General features: G+C 42.5%; 1 protein-coding gene across 1 annotated transcript in view; it reads left to right on the plus strand.

Moving 5' to 3' along the window:
* The first annotated feature begins 1,776 nt into the window (after positions 1-1,776).
* RNF43 (ring finger protein 43) overlaps positions 1,777-26,021 on the plus strand; it is a 58,033-nt gene continuing 33,788 nt past the window's right edge. Inside the window, exon 1 of the mRNA XM_074922943.1 lies at positions 1,777-2,013. Within this exon, the coding sequence (XP_074779044.1) occupies positions 1,777-2,013 (237 nt within the window). The remainder of the gene's footprint in view (positions 2,014-26,021) is intronic.

Genomic DNA, 26,021 nt, shown 5'->3' on the forward strand with positions numbered 1-26,021 from the left:
GGGCGCGCTCGGGGCCGCCGGCAGCCCCCGCGCCGGCCGGAGCGAGTTCCCCGCCCGGTAACGGTCGGGCGGCCGCCGGGCTTCGCTGCCGGGTCGCCGCCGATGTGCCGGGTTTTCCGCCCCTTGGAGCGCCCGCCCCGGGAGCCGGTGGCTGCGTTCGCTGCGGCGAGAGGAGAGAGCGGGCCGGCGCCCGGGGGGTTCCGCGGCGCGTCCCGGGGTCCCGCCCGGGTGTGCGGAGCCCAGGCGGACCCTTCCCGCGCAGCCCTGCCCGCCGCGGGAGCTCCTGCCCGCGGCAGCTCCCTCCTTTGATCTCGCTGGATTCTCTCCCGGGCTGCGGAGCTCCGCTCGCACCTACCTGCCTGCTGCATGTGTGCGACAAGCGTTTCCTTCTCTTCGTTTAGAAATCTTTTTATTAGAAATACCAGTGTATTTTTTCTTTTTAAGACCATACCCGAACATCATCAGACCCACAAAGTTTTCTTAAGCTACTGGAAATAACTTTTACCCAGGATTTGCAGCAACATTTCCATCCATCCGGGCCCCGGCGGACTGCAGCAGGCACATTGCCTAACAGGTTTGCAGATTTTTTTTCTTTTGTGGTTTTTTTTTTTTTTTTTTTCTTAAATTACGTTTTCACAGCTGTGTGATCGCTGTAACTCTGGTTTTAATTGAAAATACCCTCTCTCTAAATTCTCCCAGTTATGAAGACTCCTCGATACGTTTCATGTGACCTTTGGGCAGACCATGGAACTTTATATTTTATTTTGTGGGGCCTTTAGCCGGGATCTTCTTAATGTATGCTTGGAAGTGGTCATACCGGAACTCAGGCGTGCACAGAAATAGCGTGAGAGTAACCAGATATGCTGTAACTTTTTGTTTGATACCTGTTTGACTTGGTATCTAAACTTTTAAATTGTTTTCGGGCCTTTTTATTTCCTGGAAACTTGAAACTATGAAGAGAAACTCTGTGCTTTATTAATTATCCTCGAGAACTGCACCCAGAGTCAGACTCTGAACATGGATTGCTAGGAGGAAAGTAAAGTTGATCTCCAAACTTGAATGAAGCACTTCTGGCACGAGAAGGATGGAAGGGATCACCTTGACTTGGAAGAGAACAATACAGAAGCAAACTTTCTTTTCACCATAAATTCAAGAAATACCTCCTGCGTCATTTCTGAGAAGGATACGGATAATTGCAGGTAACATTCGAGCTCACGTTGTGGGAAATGCTGGCAAGAAGGTGAGGTGTCTCTCAAGGGTATTTGAGATGGATGTTTTGAACCTCTGGATCTCCCAAACTCTCGGCCAGGAGACACGAGGACACCACGTCCACGGGGAGATCTCCCCATGCCTCGTCTCTGTGCGACTTATGATTTCCTAACGCTTCCTGGTGTTCCTGTATACCTGAACTGATTTCTTGCTTGCAACCTGTTTCGCCGATCTTTCCGGATTTATCTGCTGGAGGAGGGACTCGTAATTTAGGATTTTTTTTTTTTTTTTTTTAGTTTGTTTGTTTAAAATATGCCTTTGAGCTCCCAGCGGCCCTTGAGCACGTGGCACCAAGGAAGAGAAACGGTGATGGCGAGAACCGGAGAAGTTGTCTGGTGAGCAGCGCTGGCGGACCTGAGCCCCTCTCTCCTCTCTCTCCCGCTCCCCGCCGCTGGCACCGCAGGCGCGGAACCCCTCGAGCTTTGCCGACGGCCGGAGCCCGCCGCGGGGTGAGGACACGTTCCTGAGCGGTATGTGTGGCCGGAGCCCACTGCTGCAGCTGGTAGCATGAGTGCTGGCCCCCAGCTGCAGCTGGCTCTCCTCTGGCCCTGGCTGCTCATGGCGACCCTGCAGGCAGGACTTGGCCACACAGGGCTGGTGCTGGCCGCGGCGGTCGAGTCGGAGAGGTCGGCGGCACAGAAAGCCATCATCAGGGTGATCCCCCTGAAAGTGGAGCCGATCATCCTGGAAGGGGAGTTTGCTAACGTCGCCGAGGTGACTCCAGCCGAGGGAAAACTGCTCCAGGTAAGAGCAGCTGTATTTTATCCATCTCCATCTGCCTCACCTTCCCACTCCTGTCCTCTCCCCCTTTTCTCTCCTTTGCTGCTTCACATCTCCCAGTGCAACGCGTTTGATTTTTCTTCCCTGACTGCAGATTTATACCCGAAGCAAGGAGGCATTTTTTCTGTGAGCTGTCCACCTGTGTGTTTTGTCCCTTTGTGTTCCTGCTCCCCTGTCCTGCACACCCCTTTTGAGGCAGAAGGGATCGTGCAAATGGTTGATTCTTCATTCAATCGTGATCTGTAGCTGTGCTTGTATTAGTGTCGGATTTTGGATGTGGTCAGTTGATCCCTTGAAGGTTATTGCGTGTTTTAATTGATGTTATAAAGCTGAGTGTGTCGAGTCACATGTTGGGACTCCAAACATCTGACAGAAAACATGATTTTATTTTTTTTTTTGTGAAATCCATAACATTTTGTACACACCTGCTGATAGCTGGGGTTCAGTTACAGCTAAAATACACAAAATACACATCCAGACTTTACCCACTAGAATTACTGACCCTGCTAGTTGTTGTCTTGTGTGTTGGTTGTACCTGAAAGTTGAATTTTGCTCATACAGTGGTTCCTCTGGTGTCACCACCATGTATTTTTATAAGTGAAATTAATGCTGATTTCTGACCTTTACTGAGGAGAGAGCATCTGAACATCTCACCGTGAGATACAGGTGCTGGTAAGAGACAGAGCTGAGCTATTTGGTGAACAGACCAATCTCCTGTATATGCTGAGTTCTGAGTTTCTAGAGACCTGGTGTGTACTCTCTCGTTTCTGTTGATAATTTTCTTGGCAGTCGTGTGCTTTATTCTTGAAAATTAAAAAAAAAATAAATTACAAAATACCCTGCATTAAGGTTAAATCCTAATGTTTTCATGGCTTTTTCCAGTCTTGACTTTCCAAATGCGGTATGTTGTAACCTTAATTAAATTTGTAACTTGGAAATTTATATGAAAGTAATACATATTATTGTTTAGTCTTATATGAAAAGAAATACAGTTGAGCCAGCTTTAGAACACGGTCACCTGTCTGAAAACAAAAACGGGCAGTTTGTGACATTTATAAAGCCTGGTTTTTCCCTGTCTTTTGAACTACTCAGAATGAAAGCTATGCTATAAAGTTATATTACCAGGCTTAAAAAATATCTTAGACAAATGTACTCAAGGTCCTGTTCTGTCGTGAGGCAATGTCCAGGAAAGTCAATATTTATTCCTTACAAAAACTACAGTGGTGTTGCAACTGAGCACAAAGTATAGAGTGTGGACCTTTTCCTAATGAGAAGAAGATAACCTCTATTGTCTGATGTGTGGAGGTTTTCAAGGCAGTTAAATGCAGCGACACGAAGTGGGATTTTTGTATCACCTGCCCTCACAGCAGCACAAATGAGATGTTTTGAACACTAAGCCGTGAATAGTGTCAGATTTACAAATGGACTTCATCCTTTAAAAATCATCCTCAAAATGGAGAGCGTTGGGGAAACACTAATCTAATCTGCTGAGTTTGTGTACACAGATACTGACCTGCACTGTATATGTTTTCAGGCCTTGATTCTGGCACTGTGTGTGCGCAGGTGATCATTCCTATTCCATATCCCACTGAATCCAGTGCAGAAAATCCTCTGGGTCTGGTTTCAGATGGCAGTGTTGGGATCGGGGGGTCAGGCTGTGCCTTCTGCAGCAGGATGTTTGCCCAGTGCCAGGCACCGCGCTCTGGGAAAGCTTAGTCAAGTGTACCTATGACCTCTCGTGTATATCTTACGGTGTAGTTTCTAATTCTGCCACCACATATCGAAACTGGGAATATAAAATGCCATTTACAATTGTTTGGGTCCCGATCCTGCAGTATGTTCCTGCCTCTGGAATAACAAAATGGGAAACAGAGCCGTAACTGTTAAGGTACAAAGTAAGTAAGAAATGAATGGGAGGAAATATTTTTAGTTCACATTTAGGTAGTTGAATATTAAATACGCCTGAATTAGGCTTTATTGGGACATCTCATTTTACATGTGGTTGTCAACATCTCAATCTTGCAAAAACGTTAGGTCACGTGTTTTACTTTGATGTCATTTGAACTCTTGCTTAAATAAACTTAAGCTGGTTCACACATACCTGCACAATTAGTTCTTTATATGTAATTTGGGTACATAACATGATTATCTTTACAGTTAATTAATTAAAAAAGTCTAAGATGCAGTCAGCCCTCAGTGCCCATCACAGAGAACACAGACTCCAGAGCTTAGCTTGGAAAAGAGGGCACGGCCCAGTCCTGTTTTCAAAGCAATGCTCTCTTAGTCCAGTGGTATAGTAAGATTGCTTAAGGATAAGTGGTGCAGAGTTAGCAAGGAAAGTTCTCTTTAACTTATAATTATCTTCACAATGTTCTGGTCAATTTATTTTTAGAAATACATTCTTAATTTAATATAGAAAATCCTGCATGTAAGTGATGGAGCCTCACCAAATGTAGTTCTACCAGAACATTTTCTTGGTTTAATTTCTCCTGCCATAGGATCATCTACAGAAACAGACTTTGGTCATAGCGTATTACATTCTTAGAAGCTAACTTTAAAAGTATCTTCTTTACCTATAATAAAATAACCCCAATGTCAAATTGCTCCTCGAACCCCTTGCCCCTGCGACCAGTTCTTCTGGGAAATCTCTGGATTTCCAGTTTGCAGGTCACTGAACCGTGGTGGGTGAGCGGGAAGATGCCAGGAGGCTGCCTGGGACCTGCCCGCCATCCGCCCCTTTCAGTTTAACCCAGGCAGTGTTACCTCTGGCACTCTGCACAATGCACTATGATGCAAAGGGAGAGGAATTTCTCAAGTAGGCAGAGCCACTTAGACTTTATAGGTCAAAAAACCAACACCTTAGACTTCTTACAGAAATCGTCCTCAAGCTTGTTCAGATAGCACATGCTCTAAGCATTAACTGTTGCTTAACGCAAGAGAAGTAGTGCTGTGAACTTGTCTGCAGTTTCCAAATGGCTGGAAGTTTAGATCTCTGTCGAGCTTAATGCAGTAGCCTGGACTTCTTCTGAAAAAAGTCCCGGGGAAGTTAGAAAATGGCCCTGTATTAAAGATGGAAAAAACAAACGTTTTAGACAAGTAGGTTGGAAAGAACGTCCTTGGATCTTACTGGTAACGGGCAATCCATGAGCAGCTAAGGATTCAGCATGCCCTCTGAACTGCAGTTCCTGTAGTGTTTGCAGATATCCCCCTTTAATAGGATTGCTAATGCAATTTTTACAGCTTCCACTTTTGATATTTTTGCTGTTCTATTAGCTGATTTTTGAGAAATAAATCTTGGTTTCCTTCTTGCCCATACCTCAGTATCCACTTGCTACTAGAGAGACTTGATGATGCTGACTTGAAGATAGATGGGAAAATAAGGAACATCTTGGAAAGAAAAGGAGAGAGCCACTGTAGAGACTTGAGAAAAGGAGAGTTAAGATTTTTCCGATTGAATTACAGTAGAATTCACATGCAAATCTAATTGTGGAAGAAAAAAATATTTACTTGAGGAACAGTTCAGTACTTGAAGTTGTGGGGTTTTTCTACAGTGTATATACAAGCATATGTAATTAAAACTGTGTATTAGTATCTTCCAGTGTATATAACCCCAATCTTGTATACAAGGGAAAGGATGATACCGTTAGTATGTGTGCTGTGGCTGGGATCATTACAGTCTCTAGTTCTGGGGCTGGTATTTTGGAAATAATATTAAAAGTTTGGGAAAAGTCCCAAACAATGATATTTAAAAAGAGATAGATAAACTCAAGCTACTGTATTTACTGTAGAGAAGACAAAGCAATCATCAACCACCAGTCACCTTACATGCCTACATGTAGAAAAAACATGTAGATATGTAGAACAGCAGAACAGTCTTCTTATTTAGCAGGCAAAAGTATATAATCGGTTTTCCCCACATGCGTTATTTTATCACAAGTCTCATAATATTTTTTTTCATTTCCATATAATCTTAGCAGTTAAAGTGAATTTTCATTTACCCACTGAGCACATTGTTTTAACTTATGGTTGCAGGAAAAAACCTTGAGAACACAGAACAAGCCCCCTAAAGGCTCTGAACCACAAAAGCAAAGATTATCCTCTTTTCTTTCCCCTCAGAGAAATATTTTTTTTAAAAAAAACCCATTATTTTTAAAGTCAATCTTCTATTTGGGTGGAATGAGTGAGAATTAGAGGAGGATCCTGAATCATTTTTAGGTGTGTTCAATTCAGAAGCTGAAAATCAAACATATTTAGAAAAGGAGCCTGGTATGTGATCATATCAACAATGATAATTAACCCTTGAAATCGCTACAGTGAACCCAACATGATCATCCTGGAAATGGAGAGTGTTTCCAGTGTTGCAATCCATAGTGCTATTGGAGAATTACAATCACCTACTTTATTGCTTATAGAGGGTTATGCTCCCAACCCATAAGAAAGTAAATATATTAGTAGTCTTCGATATTACTAGCTCCTGGATCAACAAAAGGATGTTGAGTGTATAATGTTGACAGAGATCAAAGAAGTGAGAAAGTCTAACCAAATGATAATGGGGACTTAAATTACCTGTGAATAAACTGGTCAGATAGCACAATAAGAGTCAGTTCAAAGAAGCAATTTCTGCCTCTTGGAACAGCTAGTACTAGAGTACACAGAAAGATATTCTTGACTTAGCGTTAAGTAATGTGCAAGAACTGACTCAAAAGCTAGCAATAATTGAGCCACTTGTATTGACTGCAGCACAATAAAATTTTTTGCCTAAGTACTAAAAAGTGGAACTCTTGAAACTAAGCTTTAGGATGGGAAATTGTACTGAAGTGAAACAGTGAGACAAATGGCTCTTAGAACTTAAAAAAAAAAAATCTTTAGATGTGACATAGATATTACTCAGGAGAGTAAAAGCAGTCTTGGGAAGCAACCAAAGCATTGAATGAAAAAGGCAGTAGTAAACCAATACAAATACATTGGTAGTGTTCAAGAAACCATTTGGGCCAAATATATCTTTTAAAAATTGGTCATATAGTATTAGTTTAGGATTGGCATAGCGTAACCTGCAGCGTAGATTAGTATGGTATTGTTATTAGTGTAGGGTTTAAGTGTATCTGAAATGCGAGCCATTAAAATCCAGATGCAGAGTAGGGAGCCTCAGCTAGAATTAGCTGTTAGAAACACTTGAGTTTAGAGGCTGTTTCTGAACCTCCATCCCTCTCTTGAGCATATGCAGAGGCTGAGTTTGAGCTTTGCATGGTGCGTCTTCTTTCCTGATCCAGAAAACTTGTGGCGGGAAATTGTTCTCTGTTTAAGAAGGAGTTTGAAGGACTTAAGTTTAAAGTCTTCCAGCTGCCCAGTGTACCATCTGGTGCTGGTCGTTGTCCCAGCAGAATTATTTATGACACATGTAGGCATAGACCTACCCTGAATTTCAGTGCTAGAAAGGTCACAGATCTGGAGGCCCAAGTAACTACATGGGGCAGGCATGAATAGGAGAAGCAAACCCGACTGCAGCAAAGCCAAGATACGTGGTCAGAAGACTAAATCAACAGGGTTGGAGTGAGTGACAGTCAACAGAGGACTTCTGGCCATGCACACCCGTCCTGGAATATATCCAAGGAGCAAGTGGACATTTCCCAAAGATAAGCTGGCAGAGGGGTGAGGTTACAGGAGAAGGGAAACAGGCCTCAGTCGTTCCTGTTGGCTGTAGCCAGGCTGGTTTTGTGGGTGAAATGGTTCTGAACCATTAGAGAAATTCCTTCTTGTTCTGTGCTTCCATAAAACTAAAGGTTTGGTAGGCATTTCCTACAGATTATGGAAGGCTATTCTGAACTGCATGTGAATTCATTATTTTAAAGTGAAAACTACTTTCAGAATTGTCAAAGCAATACGTATGTCACAAACTTTGTATGAACAAAGAGAACTCTATTGTATCAGACGTTATTGGATTACATGCATTTTTCCATGCATGGAGCTCTCAAATGTGCCTAAATCTTTCTGTAGACTTTCCCCAGAAGTGTTCCTTAGTCTGAAAACAAGCAAGTTTTAACCTAAAAGGGAAAAAAGTAACAAATAAGTGCAATGGAAAACTTGCAGTGTAGCTTGATCTTTAGGTCTGTCTATCTTCAGTATCATAAAAATCTGCGTTGCAGGGGTTGCCAAGAGTCAAATGTATGAAATTCTGGTTTATAAATGAAGCAGAATTGTAAGCTGAACCTCAGTACAGGGGTATATATCACACTCAAGCAATGCACGTTTGTATTTTGTCACCCTTTTGGGCTTCCCTCCATTTTAAGTCTTGAGATTATATATAGACAGGATGACAGCATATAGAGTAGGCATAAGTGGTGTGGATGGCCAAGGTGGTCTCTTCTGTCTTTCAGTTCTGTGATTTATTTGGTTTTTTAATGGCTGTTTATTTTTCCCCTGTTTCACCAGCTGTAAAGAACAGGAAGTGTTGTACTCCCTTTCACTTGCCCACAACATTTTCAGTCTGCATTAAGGAATCATAATCACATCTCATGCTTCGGAGCTTCAGGCTTGCTGCCAGCATGGGTCAGGTGGGAGTCGGCCAAGAGTTGTCTTGGGATATTTTCACCCTTTTTTTTAAGAGCATCGGGGATTTGCCTTACCTTGAAACAAGGCACTGAAACATATAGGCCAGTGTTCAAAGGTAGTAGAGAGAATATTGTTTTGAATATGCTTAGGTTGTGTGGGTTACTCTTGTGCAGATTGCCAGATTTAAGTGGAAGACTCTCTTCCTCCCTGCAGCCACCCTGTTCAAATGATCTGAAATTTTGGGTGTGTACCCTCTTCCTCTGCAGTTTGAGACATGAATCATCTGCCTAGATCAACGGATGTATTCTCATCTTGTCACTTCCCTAACCCTAAAGGGACTAGTTAAGGGCATTAGTGGCCCTTTGATCTCTCTTTGTTCTCCATCTCAGTAATTTGGTTTCCAGTGACCAAATGGGTTAATCTAATGCATATTGCTGTGCTCAGTAGCAGGATAGTGGCAGAAATGTAATGGATTGTCATATACAGAAATTCTGACTAGGTAGCTGTATTAATTCCTGTGGCGATAAACTCTATGAAACAAATGACACATTTTTTACCAAGTTTGTGTATGACATGTTAATTTAGAATGTAAATAAAGCAGTTTAAGGATTAAATTTGCTATTCTTTTGACAAAAGGTATGTGAATTCTAGTTCAAAATTACATGAAAGAATAGAATTTAGACTTCCTGCTTCTAAAGCTGTTGTTCCATGGGGTCTTTGTTCAGTTGGATGGATTTGCTCAAGACTGCCGGTGCACTGCTGTAGAAGAGACACACACGCTGCAGAAACTTGAAGAGAAAGACCCTGGGATTGAATTGGCTCCAGATATGAAAAATGAACAGCGCTGCAGGACTATTACAGACATGAAGTGGTTTTCCTTACAAAGGCCAAAAAGCCCAATAATAGAGCAGAGCAGGTGCAGGAAAGACACTGTCTGAAAAACGATTTGGGGCAATTGCCTCATGGTAAGACAACTTGAGGAGATCTAGGTAGTGAACGAAGAATATTGGTTCTTTCATTAGTTGAATTTTGTGCAGGATCTTTCAGATTAATTGCTTCCAGATTGTTTAAATGTAGGGAACATCGCTAAGGATATGAAAGTCAAGCAACAAAGGGTGCATTGCGGCAATTCCTGTATTTTGCTGGATGTCAGTTTGAATGTTTAGCAAGTTGGTCTCTTTACACCACCATTCAGTGTAGAAATACAACTTTGGAAACCCTATGTTGACTATGTTTTAAAGTGGTAAGACAGCTGACACATCTGTTATTGCTTCAGTCTTGAATCATGTTACTTGCAAAATTATTTTAATAAATTTTATTTACTAAGACAGTTTTATTCCAAAATAAGTGGAACCTCACAAAGATCTTGAAGATATAAGGAAGAGTTCCCCCTCTTCCACTTATGCTGTACCTCAGTTATTCTTTTGCTCCATAAATGTCTCACTTGAATGCGAGTTCTCCTTTGCAGCCATGATGTGGTGCACAAATGTCCCTGAATGTCAACACCAGAGACTTCTGTCCAAACGTTTCCCCAGGGCCACAGCAATGTCTCTGTCCTCCCCATTACCCTGTGTTTCATCTGGTCTCATTCATATAAGCGTAAGACGCCCCAGGTCATACAGTTCCACTCAGCTATTTTTTTCTACTCATCTACTCTCCAAGTTTCTTTCTTTTATCTTTTAACATTTTCATCTTCCTTTTTGCTCCAAACAATGCTTATTCTTGTTATTTTTCTGTATGCAGTCTTCTTGATCACTGCTGGTGCACAAAATGGTTTAGGCTGTTGCCTGGCATCATTTGCCTCCAACACTTTGCTCTCCTCCATTCTTCTCTATGATCTTCTGGGCTTTCCATTACCTCCTTCAGACTACCTCTGACCTCTCTTTCACCTCTCAAGGGGACGATGGCTGTACCAAAAGCTGTTGTTTGTGAACTTGGTACAAAGTACATACCTCCATGAGAGATGCAGATATCTGATTTCAGTGATGGACGAACCCTATGTACTTGTACAACATGCAGCTCATACAAGCCCTGTATTAAAAAAAGATCATCAAAATAACTTGTGTAGGTTCTTGGTTGAGAAATCACCACGTTGCATTTCTGATGGTTGCACCTAGTTGTGGCTTGAGTGGGTGCCAGCCCGTGTCTTCATGCTATATCACTGACTGCCTCTTTTATGGCTGCTTTATCCATAAAACAAAGACTGGGGAATGCCTGTGGGACAGGTCCCTGCTGAGCCTTCCCTGAGAAAACCAGCTGTACCTTTCTCTTGCTGAAGACACCTGAGTGGAACATCTTGGGTCCATGTGATATTGCAGAGCCTTCAACTGGCCAGTAACTTCTATGAGCTGAGGGAGATCAAGGGGCAAGAAGTGCAGTGGTTATGGGAAGCTTTAACTACATCCATTACACTTCAGGGAGCTGCTCATCAGGGAACCAAGAGGGGAAGAAGCATTGCTGGCCTTGGCCTTTTCCAAGACCTCAATTAAAGTCCTGCTTTTGAAAAGCTGCTCTGTAACAGGTACAATAAAGTGTTTTGTTCCTGCAAAGATGTTGAGAGAGAGAGGCCAAAAAGTCATCCACAGTTGTGTTTTAATTCAGAAAGGGAGTTACATGAAATCGAATAAGGTTGTTAAAAAGAAGCTGAGAAGGCGACTAAGAGTTATATCCTTGCAGCTGGCATGAAGGTATTTAAGGACACAACAGTAGGAATGATCAAATGTACCTCTCAAGAAATACTTGAAAAATGATAAAAGGATATCAGCATACCTAAACATAAGAGTAAGAAAGTATATAAAAGCATCCTGAAAAGGCAAAAAAAAAAGGTAAAATGAGAAAAAAGAGGAACAAACTAAAGATATATAAAAATATAGTGAAAAAAGGAAGAGAAATAACTTGAAAAAAGATTAAAAAACTAATAATGGATTCTCTTCAGTCACATCAGAGGCAGAAAGCTTGTCTGGCAGTCTGTAGGACCTATAAAAAATTGAAATCTAGAAGATGCACTTAGGGCAGCTAAACTCATAGCAGAAAAATGAATGCAATTCTTTTTGTGCTTTGAGCTGTCTCAGGCTGAAATGTCTGTAGGTGAGCTGGTGATGTAGACAGATAAAATCAGCATTATCAGTCACCGGGATCAGATGGTATTCACCCAAGAGTTGTGGAGAATGAAATCATTGAACGATTAACTATGTATATGAACTCTTGTTTAAAATCACTGGAAAGTGGCCAGTGTGATACCACTTTGTCTCCGGGCTCCAAGTCATCGACAAAAGCCCTGACCAGTGTGCTGCAGAATCTGTGTGGAGTAAATTGTTATAAACTATAATGCAGAGTGTAGTAAGTGGATGCGAAGGAGTCAACAGATGTATCAGTTGGGTTGGTCCAGCTGAACTTCCAAAATGTCGACGTCCTTCAGCAAAGGCTTTTAATCTAAGCCATGGAATAAGAAGGAGGCTCCTGAATAAATAATTATTGGAAGATAAGAAGCAGATGGTGGGAATTACTGTCAGATTTTCACAGAAGCTGAAGACTGTATCTCTGCAGGTGTGTGTGCTGGTAGCCATGTTGTCCCGTAAGTTTAATAAGCACATGGAAACCAAGTGCTTGGTAATGTTTTAGAGCTTTCCAATGCGTTAACTAATTTGAAATAATGAAGCCAAGGATCAGCTATGAAGCACTGCAGAAGAACTTTATGAGACTAAATACTGTAAGGAGATGTATGTGGAAAATCAGTAATTTCTTTACATTAAGGTGAATGGCTCTGATTTGTCCACTACCACTCAGAAACTATATCTTGTCATTCTAATAGATTGTTCCATGCAAGTGTCAGTTTAGTACTTGGTGGTTGTCATGAAGACACAGAGAATAAAACAGAGAATATCGTTAAGCCCCTGTGGAAATCCAGGATACATCCACATGTTGAATATTGTGTCAAGTTCCATTCCCCACGCCCCTGAAAAAGGTGTAGCAGTATTGGAAGAGGTTTAGATAAGAACATGAGGATAAGAAAAAGTGTAAGATGTGTTTCATACAAGGAACAACTAACTGGACTAATACTCTTCAGACTGGAAAAGAGGCAGCCAAGGGGTGGTATGAAAAAGATCTAGAGAGTGATGAATAGGGATTGACTGTTAGTTTCTTTCAATATGAAAATAACGGGGCATCACATGAAGCTGCCAGGAGCCATGTTCAAAAGGAAGTGCCCTTCATACACTGTACAGTTAACCTGTACAATTCCTTGCTGCCAGAACGAATATGGATGCTCAAAGTTATAGAGGTTCAAAAAACACTGGAACAAATGTGTGGGAGAAGCCTCCACCAATGGCTATTGATTAACCAGTTCCAGTTTTACCTCAGGCAGTCTATAAAACACAGCTTGTTGGAGGCTTGGAGAGTATCCTGGGGAGAAGCCCTACATGCTTGTCCTGTTCCTACTTCTCCTTCAGAAATCCACTGTTGGCAGCTGTCAAAGATCATGGGTTAGATGGACCTTTGGTCTGAATCCACACTGCTGTTTATTCTCATCTTCTACAGAACACGTTTTCAGCCATTAGGCCCATCACCTTCGGCACCAGCCCTTCCAGTTCACCTCTGCTCTGTTTGGGCAAGTCTCTGTGGAAGAACTGCAGTAACATCCTTCACCATCCATTACTGACTTTGAGCTCAGCTGTTCATTCACTTTGAAGCCACTATGCAGTTCCTTGGGGTCCATTATCACAAATCTCCTCACACGTAGCTCTCAGCTGGTGCTGTTAACCAGTGTTCGATGCCCTTGACACTTTGGCCTTCATACCTTTCTGGATGTACCATTTTTATCCCTCATCACCCTCATTCTGCATGATCCTGCCAACTGTGCTCTGTTGGTGGGGTAATAACCATTATAATTTGGTCATATGCTCCCTGCCTTTGTTCTTTAATGCAGTAGTACTCACCTAGCAATATTTGGGTTGATATATTGTTATAGGTTCTATTTTTTTTGAGCAATGACTGCTCCTCAGAATGGCTAAAATGACTCTCTGTATTCTGACTCATACTTGTCCATCTTTGTATCCAGCCATGCCTTGCACACTTACTGCCTGAAATGAATAAGTGATGGAGAAGGAAACCTGATATTCCCTGAGAAATAGCACAGTAACTTCAACCACAGTGGCAGCAGAGGCAGACAGTCCCATATGTGGTAGGGCCAGGCTACTGTAGCTCATGAACATAGGGCGAGATGTGGAAGTTCTTGGTCGTAAACCCTCACTACTAATTCTATCTTCAATAGCTTCAGAGCTACATTTGGCCTCTTCATGATGGTCGTCCCACATAAATTTGTTGTGTCCCTTTGGAATAAAGCCTATTTTCTTGTCTGGCAGGTGTACCAAGATGACTTTAAGATTTCTCAGGATCTTGTTTAAAAAAAAAAAAAAGCAAACACCCTCTTAATTTTTGTTTTAGTATTCTACACCTTTCAGTGCAGAATGGGCAACCATTATCCTTCTGAATTATGCTACCCCAGCATGGATATTCCAGTTTTGGCAAAGTTCAGAATTTGTACAACCAACTTCTATCAGGCTGGCTAAGTAATAATTATTGAATTATTTTATTGAATTTTATTTACTCGATGCATGTTCTCCATCTGTGATTGGATTAAGTGTTCGATTGAGTGTGTTTCTCCTAATATTGGAATCACATTATTCCAACTCTAAATAACCTTCAGGAATAGCAAAAATTGTGCTGTAGGTAACACTGGATGTGTGTCTTGTGGCTCCTGACTTGGTACATCCAGCATGCCTTTAGAAGTCTTCTTAAAAAGGTAACTGTCTTTATGGAAGACTTTCTTCAAGGATGCAGACTAGTAGGATGCACCATGTCTTTAACTCACGGAAGAACTCATGTGCTGCTTATGTTCTTTCAGAATCCTACCTTTGGTACTGGCAGAAAGACCCCAATAACGGGTGCATTCATCAGCAATATCATTCCTCTCCAACAACTCTAGCCAATGCTGAATTCTAGAACCTGTGACAAAACCATTATCAGTTCTGTATTTCTAAACCTTTGAGCACACCTTGAAACATCCTGCTCCTGTGCACCAGATCTCAGGATATAACCAAGGGATCTTATTCCTTCCACCTGTTTATGCCATTTCTGTCCTCCCTCTTCCATTTGGCACAGACTAGGACCCCAGCTGGGGCCAATGCCACAGCACCCAGTCAATGCTGAGGAGCAAGAATGCAATGTATACTGTTCAATTTTGCAGGTTCCTGACATTTTCAGGGACCTCTGTCACAAGATACCGTTGTGGCAGGAGACTGCTTACTCACACTGGATGTATTCATCCATCCTCATGTTCCCAGTGCGTTGTGTATATTGTAGCCAGCAGAGCCTGCATCCTTGATACCTACCAGAGTGTTTGAGTAGAGTGCACGCTCTTGGGAGTTAACTTCTCTTTATACTAACGGTGTCACAATTACAGTCAGATATTCCTGTGGTTGAAATAAGAGCCTCTCTACATATTAGAGAATATATATTTTTTACAGGACTGGCACGTAAGCTCTCTCCTTACCTAGGGAGTGAATCACGATAACCTGCAAACATCACGTATTTGGTCACCAAGAAGGGCAGTTGATGCGTTAAGTTAAAAATAGTTTCAGAACCTTGCCAACCATACCATTTGCATTTTAAGGTCTTCATGTTCAGGTGATGTCAAACAAGATACTCTGAGGTCCTGTTCTTTCTGTCAGAAGCCATGGAGCCAGGGAATCCAGTGTGCTTGGTGGGAGCCCAGCTTCGGGAATGCTGAAGCTATCAGTGGTAGAAAGCAGTTTTAGCTAACAGGCTACAAATGAGAAATGTGGGATAATGTCTGAAGGGGCAGTTTGCAGAAGTTAGGGGGTTTGCCAAATTGGCTTCCTTTCCTCAGGTGCCACTTACTGGCTCCACTGCCTGTAGGCCGGCCTGTTTCTTGGATTCCTGGTAAACACATTCTTGATTCTGTAGTGAGAAGGATTAGTTGATACCTGTCCAGTACTTCTTCTCCCAAAAGCCTATTGCAAGATACGGGAAGATGTATTAGATCCCTATGTAGACCTGTGCTTCAGTGGTTCTGTATTGTTCACTAGGACTAGTGAGCATAGAGTATGAGTATAAATTACATCAGTGCAGATACCCAAGCAACTATTTTTGTCCATCTGAGAGATTTACCGTTTTCTTCAACCGCGTGGTCCTGAAATTCTGTATGGAGCTTTGGTAAAAGATTGTTGACCTCTATCCCAGCTTTGGGTTCTTAAGCAGGGTCTCACCATCCAGACAGTGTGATAACATGAGCCTGTGGCAGCTTGTTTTTTATTCTACCTATGTTTTCAAATGTGACTTTTCTCGTAGCAAAACATTCTGCCAGAGGGTGAGAAAGACCCACTGCTAAATGTCTTGTCTTTATTCCCCCTTCCCAGATAAGGTTTCTTATATGCTTTCTTGAGGTCATATCTAAGTTTCACTGGAGCCAGAAAATAGCCCTTCTTTTCCCCCCAGCAAACCCTAGACCATCATGGACAAAGTGGTATGTCTCCTCAGACATCTGATGTCAAGCAGACCATCTCCTTCCTTGTCTGCACAGAACCAAACCCGTCAGGTGGCCTCAGTTCATTTGTGTCATGAACTGGGAGATAAAGAGGTGCACTGATACTGGTAATTGCATAACATATTGTATCAGGAGATGTTATGATACTGTCTAAGTGTTTGTGCCTCCGGCCATCAGTAAATTCCATCAAAAGTCAAGTTGTACAATAGCTTTTCCAGAGGATGTCTCCATTCTTGACATCTGCAGAGCTGACATGTGGCGTTCCATTAAGCTCTATACCATTGCAGATGCTTCCAGGAACAATGCCAAATGTGGCAGATTGTGGTTTGCAGAGTACTCTAAAATGCTTGAGACACCCCTGCCCGCTTACCTGTGGGGAGAGACAGAGAGGGAATTACTGCCTGGAGTTACGCACCTTCTGAATATGTATGTGGATTGTCATCTGAAGAAGAAAAGAAGATAACATGATAGTAATTGAGCTGTCTTGAGATGTGTAGTACAAATCCACATTAACTGCTCTCTCTACTTCCTCAGAAGTCTAGTGGTTGGGATGAGTTGTAGGCACACGATGAAGAGTATATCCCTGCTTACCATTCTGAATGTATACATATTGACAACGTGCATCTCAAAGAAGATGATGGTAAACTTTTTTTTCTTCTTCCACAGCAATAATCTGACCCTTGTGCCATGATTTATGAAGGGAAGGGAAAAAAATGTGAAATTAAACCGTTGGGGTTTATGGGTGGAGATACTGCTTTGAGTAAACAAGATGAATATTGGTATTGAGAAGCCTGATGCTTCCATGAAGGCAAACTTCCTTTATGTATATTTAATTCTGTTGACCATGTTAAGAACTTTGAGAGATTTATTAATAGCTTACAAACTCTGGTCAAATGTCTGTATGAACATCGTCTTAAGTACATGGGCTGAATAACTGCAGATGTTTTGTGAATATTCCTCTGCTTCTGTAAAGTTTAGGTGGGACTTGAAAAGTCCCATAGAATTCAAGTGAAAGTCTCTGACGCTTAAGAGCTTTTGGGATTTTGGGGGGATATGTTTATGTTAGCACAGATTTGGAGGAGATTTAGGAAGATTTTACGTTGAATTGTAGCGTGTCTGTGCTCTGGTGGAGAGATCACGTTGTCTGGAGAGGTGAGTGACAGTCTGGCTGCCTCTTGGCCGTGCGAACCAGTCCGTAGTTTGGGTGTATGTTAAGGATTTCCTTCCTTTGATCCAGTATATGATTCCGGTGATCTTCAATCTCCTCAGTCTAAATTGTACTCAGAGGATCACATTTGACCTTTTGACCATGATATCACATTGGCAGCGTATGTTGATTTGTTGTTTCGTCATGATACTGTCCTTTCTTTGACCTTTGGTTGTTTTCAGAGTTGCTGTTTTCAAGTGTACAAGTCTTTCATCCTGTGAGTATTTTCTGAGTTCTTTGGTCTTGTTTGTGCCTATATCTGGATGTACTAAAATGCCCATTGTTCCCATGTGGCCAAGACATCAGAGCTGGTGGCAAGCCTCGATTTTGGCATTATTTATGATGGTGCAGGACTTTGTGTTATTTACAGCAAGATTGCCAGAAAGAAGTAATTTAAGTTTCTCCATTTAAATAGGTAGTTCTTAAATTACATCATTTCAGTTTCATTTAAATGATTAAACTTAAGCGATTAGAGCAGGGTGAAGAAAACAGAACAATGTATATGCATATTGAATGCCATTCTGGTTTATTCTTCACCTAATGCCTCACCTGTGGATACTTAAGAGTGTAGAGTCTTGTCCATATAAATGTTGGAAGGGTGGCTGTTACACATACCTGAATTGTTCATTAAGAAAGTGCATCTCTACCAAATTCCCTCTTCTCTCTTCAGCTGAGAAATGAAACGTAGCCATAAAGAACTGAAATAGAGTGTTTGTCAAATGATTTTGCAGAAGTTATTCTTGTTGTTATGCTCAGTGGATGCAAAGCCCAGCTGAGTGATGTGTTCACCCAGCTTTGAAAGAATCATTTTGTCTGTAGCTGCTATGAGGAGGACTTGCAATATAGAAATCGTACAGGTTTTAAAACGAAAATGTCATCTAGTAGGAAAAAAGATAGCTTGTTTAAATTGGCTGAGTCCAGTGCTGATTTCTGCACAGAAAACATCCATGAGCACTGGTGGATGAGGAGAACTTTGAGTTTCAAATTAATTTCTCTTTCATCTTTAAATTTTGATATTCAGTTGTGTTTTGCCAGAGTTCAGAGTAACTTTCAGGAATTCAACTGTCTTTCAGATATATTTACAGGGAAAATATATCTGTCATTTCCACTCAAGCTGCACCTGTAAGCTGATATCCTTGAGTTTCTCTTAGTTTCACTGTTTTGTTTTGCTTTGTTTTCCACCATGTTTTAACAAGATAAGCATCTCTCAGTGTATTTTCCCTTCATTTCAGTAATTGCCTTCTCTAGTGACCGATTTCCTGTGCTCTTCTGTTCATGTATTATTACAAGATCTCAGTGTACTGCCCACAGACACCAGTGCATAGAGCCCTCACCTAATCATATTATCATCTCAGGTAATTCATTAAAAGCTCCTCAGAGCACCAAATGGAAAAAAAGTGCACTAATTTCTCTGAAGACACAGCCTGTGTAAACCGAGATGCTTAGAAGATGCCTGAAAATTTGACATCATCAAACACTAAGGTGGGAATTCAGTTTCTTTCAGGTTTTCAAAGTTCTTCCACTGAATAATTTAGACCCCTGAAAATTCAATCCAGGTGTTATAAACTTGATGTTTGCCACTGTTCTGACTTGCCACAGAGCAACACAGAAAAATAAATAGATTTGAGTGTATATGAGATTCAAACCAAAAGGAATTTGACTAAAAAGCAGTGATTGAAGTTCTATGTTAAATAAACTAGGAAACAATTGTGTCTCTTGAAAGCAGATATGATACACTTTCTTAAAATGAGCTAAGCAAGTAATCAGCGATATTCTACATCCTCAGAGCTCATTACAGTGATCTTGCCTGATAAAACAATACCTGGATAACCGATGCAGTCTCATCGAGAAGCAAAGAGATGGCCACCTTGTAGTAATGTGAGAATGCAATGTACTTTTGCCCGTTATCAACTGTAAGTTCAGGATCAAATGAGAAAGCAAGGTTGTAAATTTGGTTAAGTGAACAAAAGTCAAGTTGATAATGCCTTTTTCTTGTTGCCTGGTAATACTGCTTCAGTCTTACTAGGACAGTGTTTGGTCAGTTATATAGGTGTCATACTGTCTGGAGCCAAGCAAGTACAGATTATTGTATTGCATCTTCACTCTTCCAAGGTGTCCAGCGACCTCACAAGTGTGCTGAAAAGGGAGGTTAACAAGAATGAACTGTCTGAGGCCAGCAGGAGTGTGACTGTGCTGCACCTCTTCTAGGGCCACCCACAGAGATACCAGTGATAGCCCCAGTCTTGCTAAACTGTGTGATTGGTTTTGTTATTTTACATCAAAGCCTGTAGCCAGATTTAAAAGAAGTATGAAAGCCTGAGACAAGAGTTAAATTCTGTGTAGGTTCTTCTACAGTGTTTATTAGCATATTAGTGTTGAACCTCTTCCATCTGCACACTGAGCAGCACGGGTACCTATGTTCATAGATTGATTGTTTTGTCATCATCTCCTTATGGTCAGGATTTTTGTGTAGAAGAGTGACTTGCTTTTCTTGGGTTTAAAATAATAGTTTTCTTACAATTATCAGAGAACATGAAGTCAAAGGTGTCTTTACCTATAAGTGAAAAATGGGATCTGCTTATTTCTTCATGGAATCCAGTCTGTACTGATAGACTTGGTCCCTCCAAAAAAGGTTGTCTTCTATGCAGATGGGTTTTACCCCTTCTGTGGAAAGTCACTGGAAAGGACTGGGACTTCTTGGGGTCAACTGATCTAAGACAGCATAGGCATCCATCACAGGGCAAATGAGCCATGTATTGTAAGGGCAAAGTGGATTTTGGGTTTGTCTCTGAAGGGAAGTGAGACAGCTAGCTCAGCAGTACATGGGCTACACACGTAGGTATACGTGGTAGATGCTTGAAGTTAGGAGAAAAAGCCCAGTAGGAGAAAAAAGATGAAGGTGGGTGTGTCCTCCCAAATCCCAGGACTCCGTGGCTTTGGGGGCCCCCAGGCTGGAAATGACAGACAGGACACTTGGTTAGTCAGGATGGATCTTGCCCACATGGCTTTCAGGATCTTTTACACCTCCACATCATCTTTTGTCAGGGAATGTAATTCTGGGCCTATGAAAAGAATTGGTTTTGTTTACTTCAAACTTTTTACTTGACAGTGGTTTGAGGTGCCCCTTTCATCCTTGCATTATGAAGAATAGTGAATAATTATTCTCTATTTGTGTTATTTACAATGTTCACCATTTTACAAGACTCTGTCCTGTTCTGGGTGGAGCATCCTAGGCTCTTCTTACACACAAGCTGTTCCACACCTTGTTGCTCCCTGTCTGCTTTTGTTACCTGTGTACTTTTTGTGGTTTTGCATTTTGAGATAGGGTGACCATTACTGAGTGGACTGTTCAGCTGTAAGTGTACCACAGGTGGTATTTCCCCATCCTCTTTTCCAATACTTTCCTAACTTCATTTGCTTCTTTGGAGAGTGCAGAACTATATATATTAAAATAATATATATACAGTGCACACAAATAGTGTGGTGTTTTCAGAAAATGTTCCAGAATGATTCCAGGGTCTTCTCTGAGTTTAGTTAGCTATTTTAAAGCCTATCATTTTGTCCTTACAATTAGAATTACTGTTTCCCAGGCATATCCCTTTGCGCTCATTGATACTGAATTTCACCTGTCATTTTATCACTTTATTCAAGCTGCAGTTACACCTACAGTTGATCCCAACTGACGGCTCCTTGCTGCTGAAAGGAAGACTTCTCTCTTTTTTTCTTCTAATTACTGCTTTACCCCACCCCTACTTTCCATGTCACAACTCATCCCTCACTTGCTGTGACCCTGTCCTTGTGAGCCTTTCCCAAACCCGTCCAGCTCATTAAAACTGCAGAAAATGCTCAACTTAATTTGCTAGGTTCATTTTCTGATGTTTTTATAGCCTAAATGGGCTCATGAAGAAATCAAGGATGGGGTAAGCAGTGGGGAACATGTGGTCAGGAGCATGGGAGAGGTGGGAGCAGTTGGCATCCTGTCGCTCATGAAGCCATATGTTGAGTCGCCTAAGATCCTTCATGCAAGTCTTCGCAGTCAGTTTGAGATTGAATAATTCAGAAAAATATTGTTTCATCTGTGAATTTTGTCACCTCATTAATTTACCCTTTCCCAAGTAATTTATGAACGTGCTGAAACGCTCTGCATGGGAACTTCCTGACTTCCTCTGTAGTGAACCATGATGCAAACAATTCATTTAGGTTTTTTTGCAAATTTTTTTGAGTGCATCTTTCATTCCCTATGTTATTTGTTAGCCACAGAAACTCACTAATAGGCTTCCTGCTTCTGATGTGTTGAAAAAGGCTTTGTTGTTTGTATGTAAGCCCCTAGAATGTTTTTCTCTTTTGACCAGTCTCTTTAAATTGCCAGGATTGCAGTCTTTTCTGCTCTCATCATTTGGATTCAAGTTCCACTTTTTAAAGGTTGCCTTTTCCTTCTGGTATTCTACTTTCCTTTATTGTTCACTGTTGGGCTTTTGGGGTCCAGCTAGGTTCCTTTGCTCAGTGGTGTAGGTTCACTCAGAGTCTCTAGCAGGAGATCTCTAAACAATTTCTGTATCACCCAGAAACATTTTACCTTCTCATTTGCTTTCTAAAATGTTTTTCTAATTATTTTACTTATTCTTAGAATTCTGTATGGTTTAAGGGTTTTGTTTTATTTATTTATTTTCATTTTCCTTTCCCACAAATAGGGGAATTTGAATATATGATGGTCATTATTACAGAAATAATCTGTCTTCAACCAAAGCGCCTGTGTACTGTGCAGGATTGCATCTACTTTGGAGCTCTCTCCAGATTGCTCCATAAAGATGTCGATGAAGATACCTAAAGCTGTCTTTTGGTCAGACCTCAATATAACATTTTCCCTGCCTGTATGGCAGTGATTGGTGTCACCCATTAATACTGTGTTTTTCCACTTTTGTAACCTTCCAAACTTCCCTTAGCCTTTCCTCATCTCTGGCATCACCACAGATAAGTGGTCAGTTGGTGACTTAAATACTTTTTTCTTCTGTACTGGCATGGAATTTCAACCTACAGATCTTTGGAACTGTTTCATACAGTTAAATATATATTAGTACACTCTACTATATTAATTGTGCATCTCTATTATTACAGTATCCTCTAGACTCCTTACCCAGGTGCTTATGAAATTAGTATTCTAATTTAGAAGTAGGCATTTTGTTTTACTCAACTTCAGGCTTGGATTTTGTGTTGGACAGATAGATGGACAAAAATCTATATATAGCTATCTACACACAGATGTACATATCTGTATATATGTCTATATAGATATATATACACACACATAAGTACGTGTATATATAAGATACACATTTATTGATACACACAGCATTCTTGCATGGTGGATATCAGTGCAATATCCCATTTTTTAGGTGCAGGAATTAAGAGACAAAATTTTAAATCCAGTTTCCAGCTACGAATGCGTAAAGCCTGCTATACAAAATTACTTTTGGAATCTAAAAAGAGCAGTGTGGTGTGGTGCATGCTGCTCGAGAGGGGAGTGCCGGGGTCTCTGCGTTGCCTTTCGAAAGTGCAGTGAGTTGGAAATCGCTGGCTGAAGTCGCTAGCCTAGAGCGAGGCAGGGGCAGAGCTTGAGTCGGGTACAGATGAAGGCACCGATCGAACGTCTGCAGTACTTAATCTCTGCAAATGTTAATAAAAGTGTTAGGCAGGCAACATGTTTCCTCTTGTTTTGTTATGGTTGAATTTCATATGCAGACAGCATGCCACGAACCTCATTTTCTCTTGCCATCCCTTCACACCAGCAGCAGCTTTCCCGAGCCTCAGGCACCACAAGCTCTGACTCATTTACTTAATATTCCTCTAATGAAACTGCCCAGAGCTCTGGACCTATTCTCCTCCAAAACAATCTTTCTCCTCCTTATTTTTCCACACCCTACGCTTTCTTCTCGCCTCCCGTCACATTCCTAATCAGACTTTAGCTGGGCTTCCTTGAGCAGACCTTCCCTTGCTGCCAGCCCTTCCATTCCCTGCCCGGTCCCCCCCACCTCCTGCCAGCCTGGCTGCGAGGAGCAGCCCACGAGTCAAGGCCGGTGCTGTGAGATGGCTGTGGAGGTACCAGCCAGCCTTTACAGTGGAGCAGGAGGGCGAGAAACAAGCAGGAGCGTTTCTCCAGCCATGGTGTGATGGGGAGAGGGGGGTGGCCATCAAGGGCTCCTGCCCACCTTGACTTTCTAGCAGGGTGGCTTGAAGCTGTACTGCTTTGTAGGGCATCCTTGCCAGAGAACTGTGGGGGCTGCAGCAGAGGAGCTGGAATGAGCACAGTGTTCCTTGCAGAAAGGATGGGAGTGACAGAAAAGGCTGTAAACTGACCTCTGGTAAAATCCTACGCCCCCCGCCCCTTCCCCCCGGCTATCTGTAGCGCCCTGGTGGGCTGGAGGGTGCTGGGATGAGCAGAGCCCCAGCCCAGGATGCTGCTACCAGAAATAACCAGAAAGCAGCTGTGGTAACTCTTGCCCAGCTTTGAGAGGGTCACGTTAACCACCTGCAATCCACAGGTGACAACTGGGTAAAGGGAACTGCAGACATTCAGCACGGGGAGAGAAGTCCGTTGCACTTTGCTTTCTCCTTGCTCAAAGGCTGGTACTAAACATGTGAGCAACAGAACAGCTGGGATGCAGCTATCAGTTTATGTATTTTATGTATATATTATTATATTAGCTAGTAGCACTTGACCAGAACCTGTGACACCTGGTAGCAAAGCTGTGTGGTGGGAGTAGAGGGAGAAAGAAAACACATTTAGGGGCAACCAGTGCACCCGTGGGTTTTCCTGGATGTGGGACACAAAGGGTGCTGGAACGGGTCTAACCCTAACTAGACTGCTCGGGATGGCGTGGCTGTGTCAGGAGATGCTGGTGGGCTGGTGGTGTTGCCATTACTCATGATGTAGAGATCTTCAGGGGGAATTTCAAACCCATTTTTAAAGATTTCTACATTGTTGGTATTCTTTTGTCTGTATTTGTTATTTACTGAAATGTACAGTACCACTTTGAAGGACGTTGGTCCTCATGGGACCAGAGCAGAGCTGGCTGCCCAAATCTGCAAATCACAGCAACCAGTATAAAAAATACAGGAACGATGCCTCTTCATAGGGCTGAAAAACACAAAACCTGTGAAGCCTGGCTTCTCACGCTCGGCGCTGATTAACAATTTACTTGCTCCTAAGGAACATCTTCTGCCCAGTTTGCAAAACAGTGGCGCTTTATGATCCTCAGGATTTCTTTTTATAAGCACTGATATAGAGTCACAGTTTATTTGGTGGCATCTGCAGAATCACTGCATCCAGTGCTTGCTGCAAGTGGCAGGCGACTTGGTGGGGTGTTGATATTTGATAGGCAGGTGGGTGTCCCTGGCCGGGTTTCATGGTCAGTGGATGGAGGATTTCTTCCTCCTGAGCAGCTCCAAGGGTACACACGGGTAGGGTTTTGAGCAGCAGGAGAGGAGGATTTCTTTTGGGGCGGATAATCCGGCTGGCGAAGGGCGCGTGGGGGCAGGGAGGGAGGCAGTGGGGCAGCGTGGGGCAGGTGGGTCGGGAGATGCTGGGATGGAGGTTTGTCTCGGGGATTAACGTGGTGAGGAAGGCTAGGTCTGTCCAGGGGTGCAAACGGGAGGAACGAGGCCATTTTACGTGCACGGTGCAGAAACTGCAGGCTGTTAATGAACCTCGCGCATTGCGCTGGCAAGGAAAGGGCTGCTGGGTGTTACTGTCGGCGTTGCACACACAAAGCTCTCCTGGGCCGGCTGTTCCTGCAGCCTGTACAGACAGGCCTGCGCTCCTCAAAGACGAGGGATCAGATTCTTGCCCTCCGGGGGTTTCCAGCCAGCTCGCAGTTCAGAGGAGTCCTTTCTTTCTCCTGCTGTTCACGCCCTGCAAAGAATTTTCTATCAACAAAAGAAATTGTTTTATAATCAACTTGATGTTCATCCCCAGTCCTGGGGTATGAAAGGGGTTTTGATGGACCAGGGAAATGGAGCCTGGAAGTCGTGGAAGCAGGGGATGGCAGCCACTGGCATAACCCTGCTGGGACTGGGCAGATGAATTTTGGGGGCACTCCGGAGTCAGTGAAGCTCTTGGGTGCAGCTCTAGGAGTGGGAGTAATTGGACAACATGCCAGAAAAGGAACAGTCCCTAGAAAGAAAGGGTTGGGGGCTCTGGTAGGCTGAAGAGACACTCCTGCAGCTTCTGTGACTGGACCCTTAATGTCTCTGCGGCATGCTCCATCACATGAAGATCCTTGAAATGTTTATTGTAGCTTGGGCTGTACCTCAGAATCAATAGGACCATGTTAAACTCAGAATGATTTTCTTTAAACAGTGCCAGTCATCATTCCAGTGAAAAAACAGTCTAGTTGACCCCTACTTGATGGCAGCCCTGTCATGAATCTTCTTTTCTGTGAGAGGTGCAGTGGGATGAGAGCCTGGGGAGGTCTCATCAACATCAAGTTCAAGAGCTATGAGACTACCTAGGGAAAGAAGGAAGTGTTCTCCTTGAAGGAAACGCATACTGTAGGTTTTGCAGTGCTTGTGTTACAGAACTGTAGCACACAGACGTGTGTGACCAACAGATTTTAATTTGTCCCTGCCAGTGGAGGTACTGGAGAGTGCTCATGA

Source organism: Athene noctua, chromosome 19 (genome assembly GCF_965140245.1).
Source record: "Athene noctua chromosome 19, bAthNoc1.hap1.1, whole genome shotgun sequence".
Classification (NCBI taxonomy): Eukaryota; Metazoa; Chordata; class Aves; order Strigiformes; family Strigidae; genus Athene; species Athene noctua.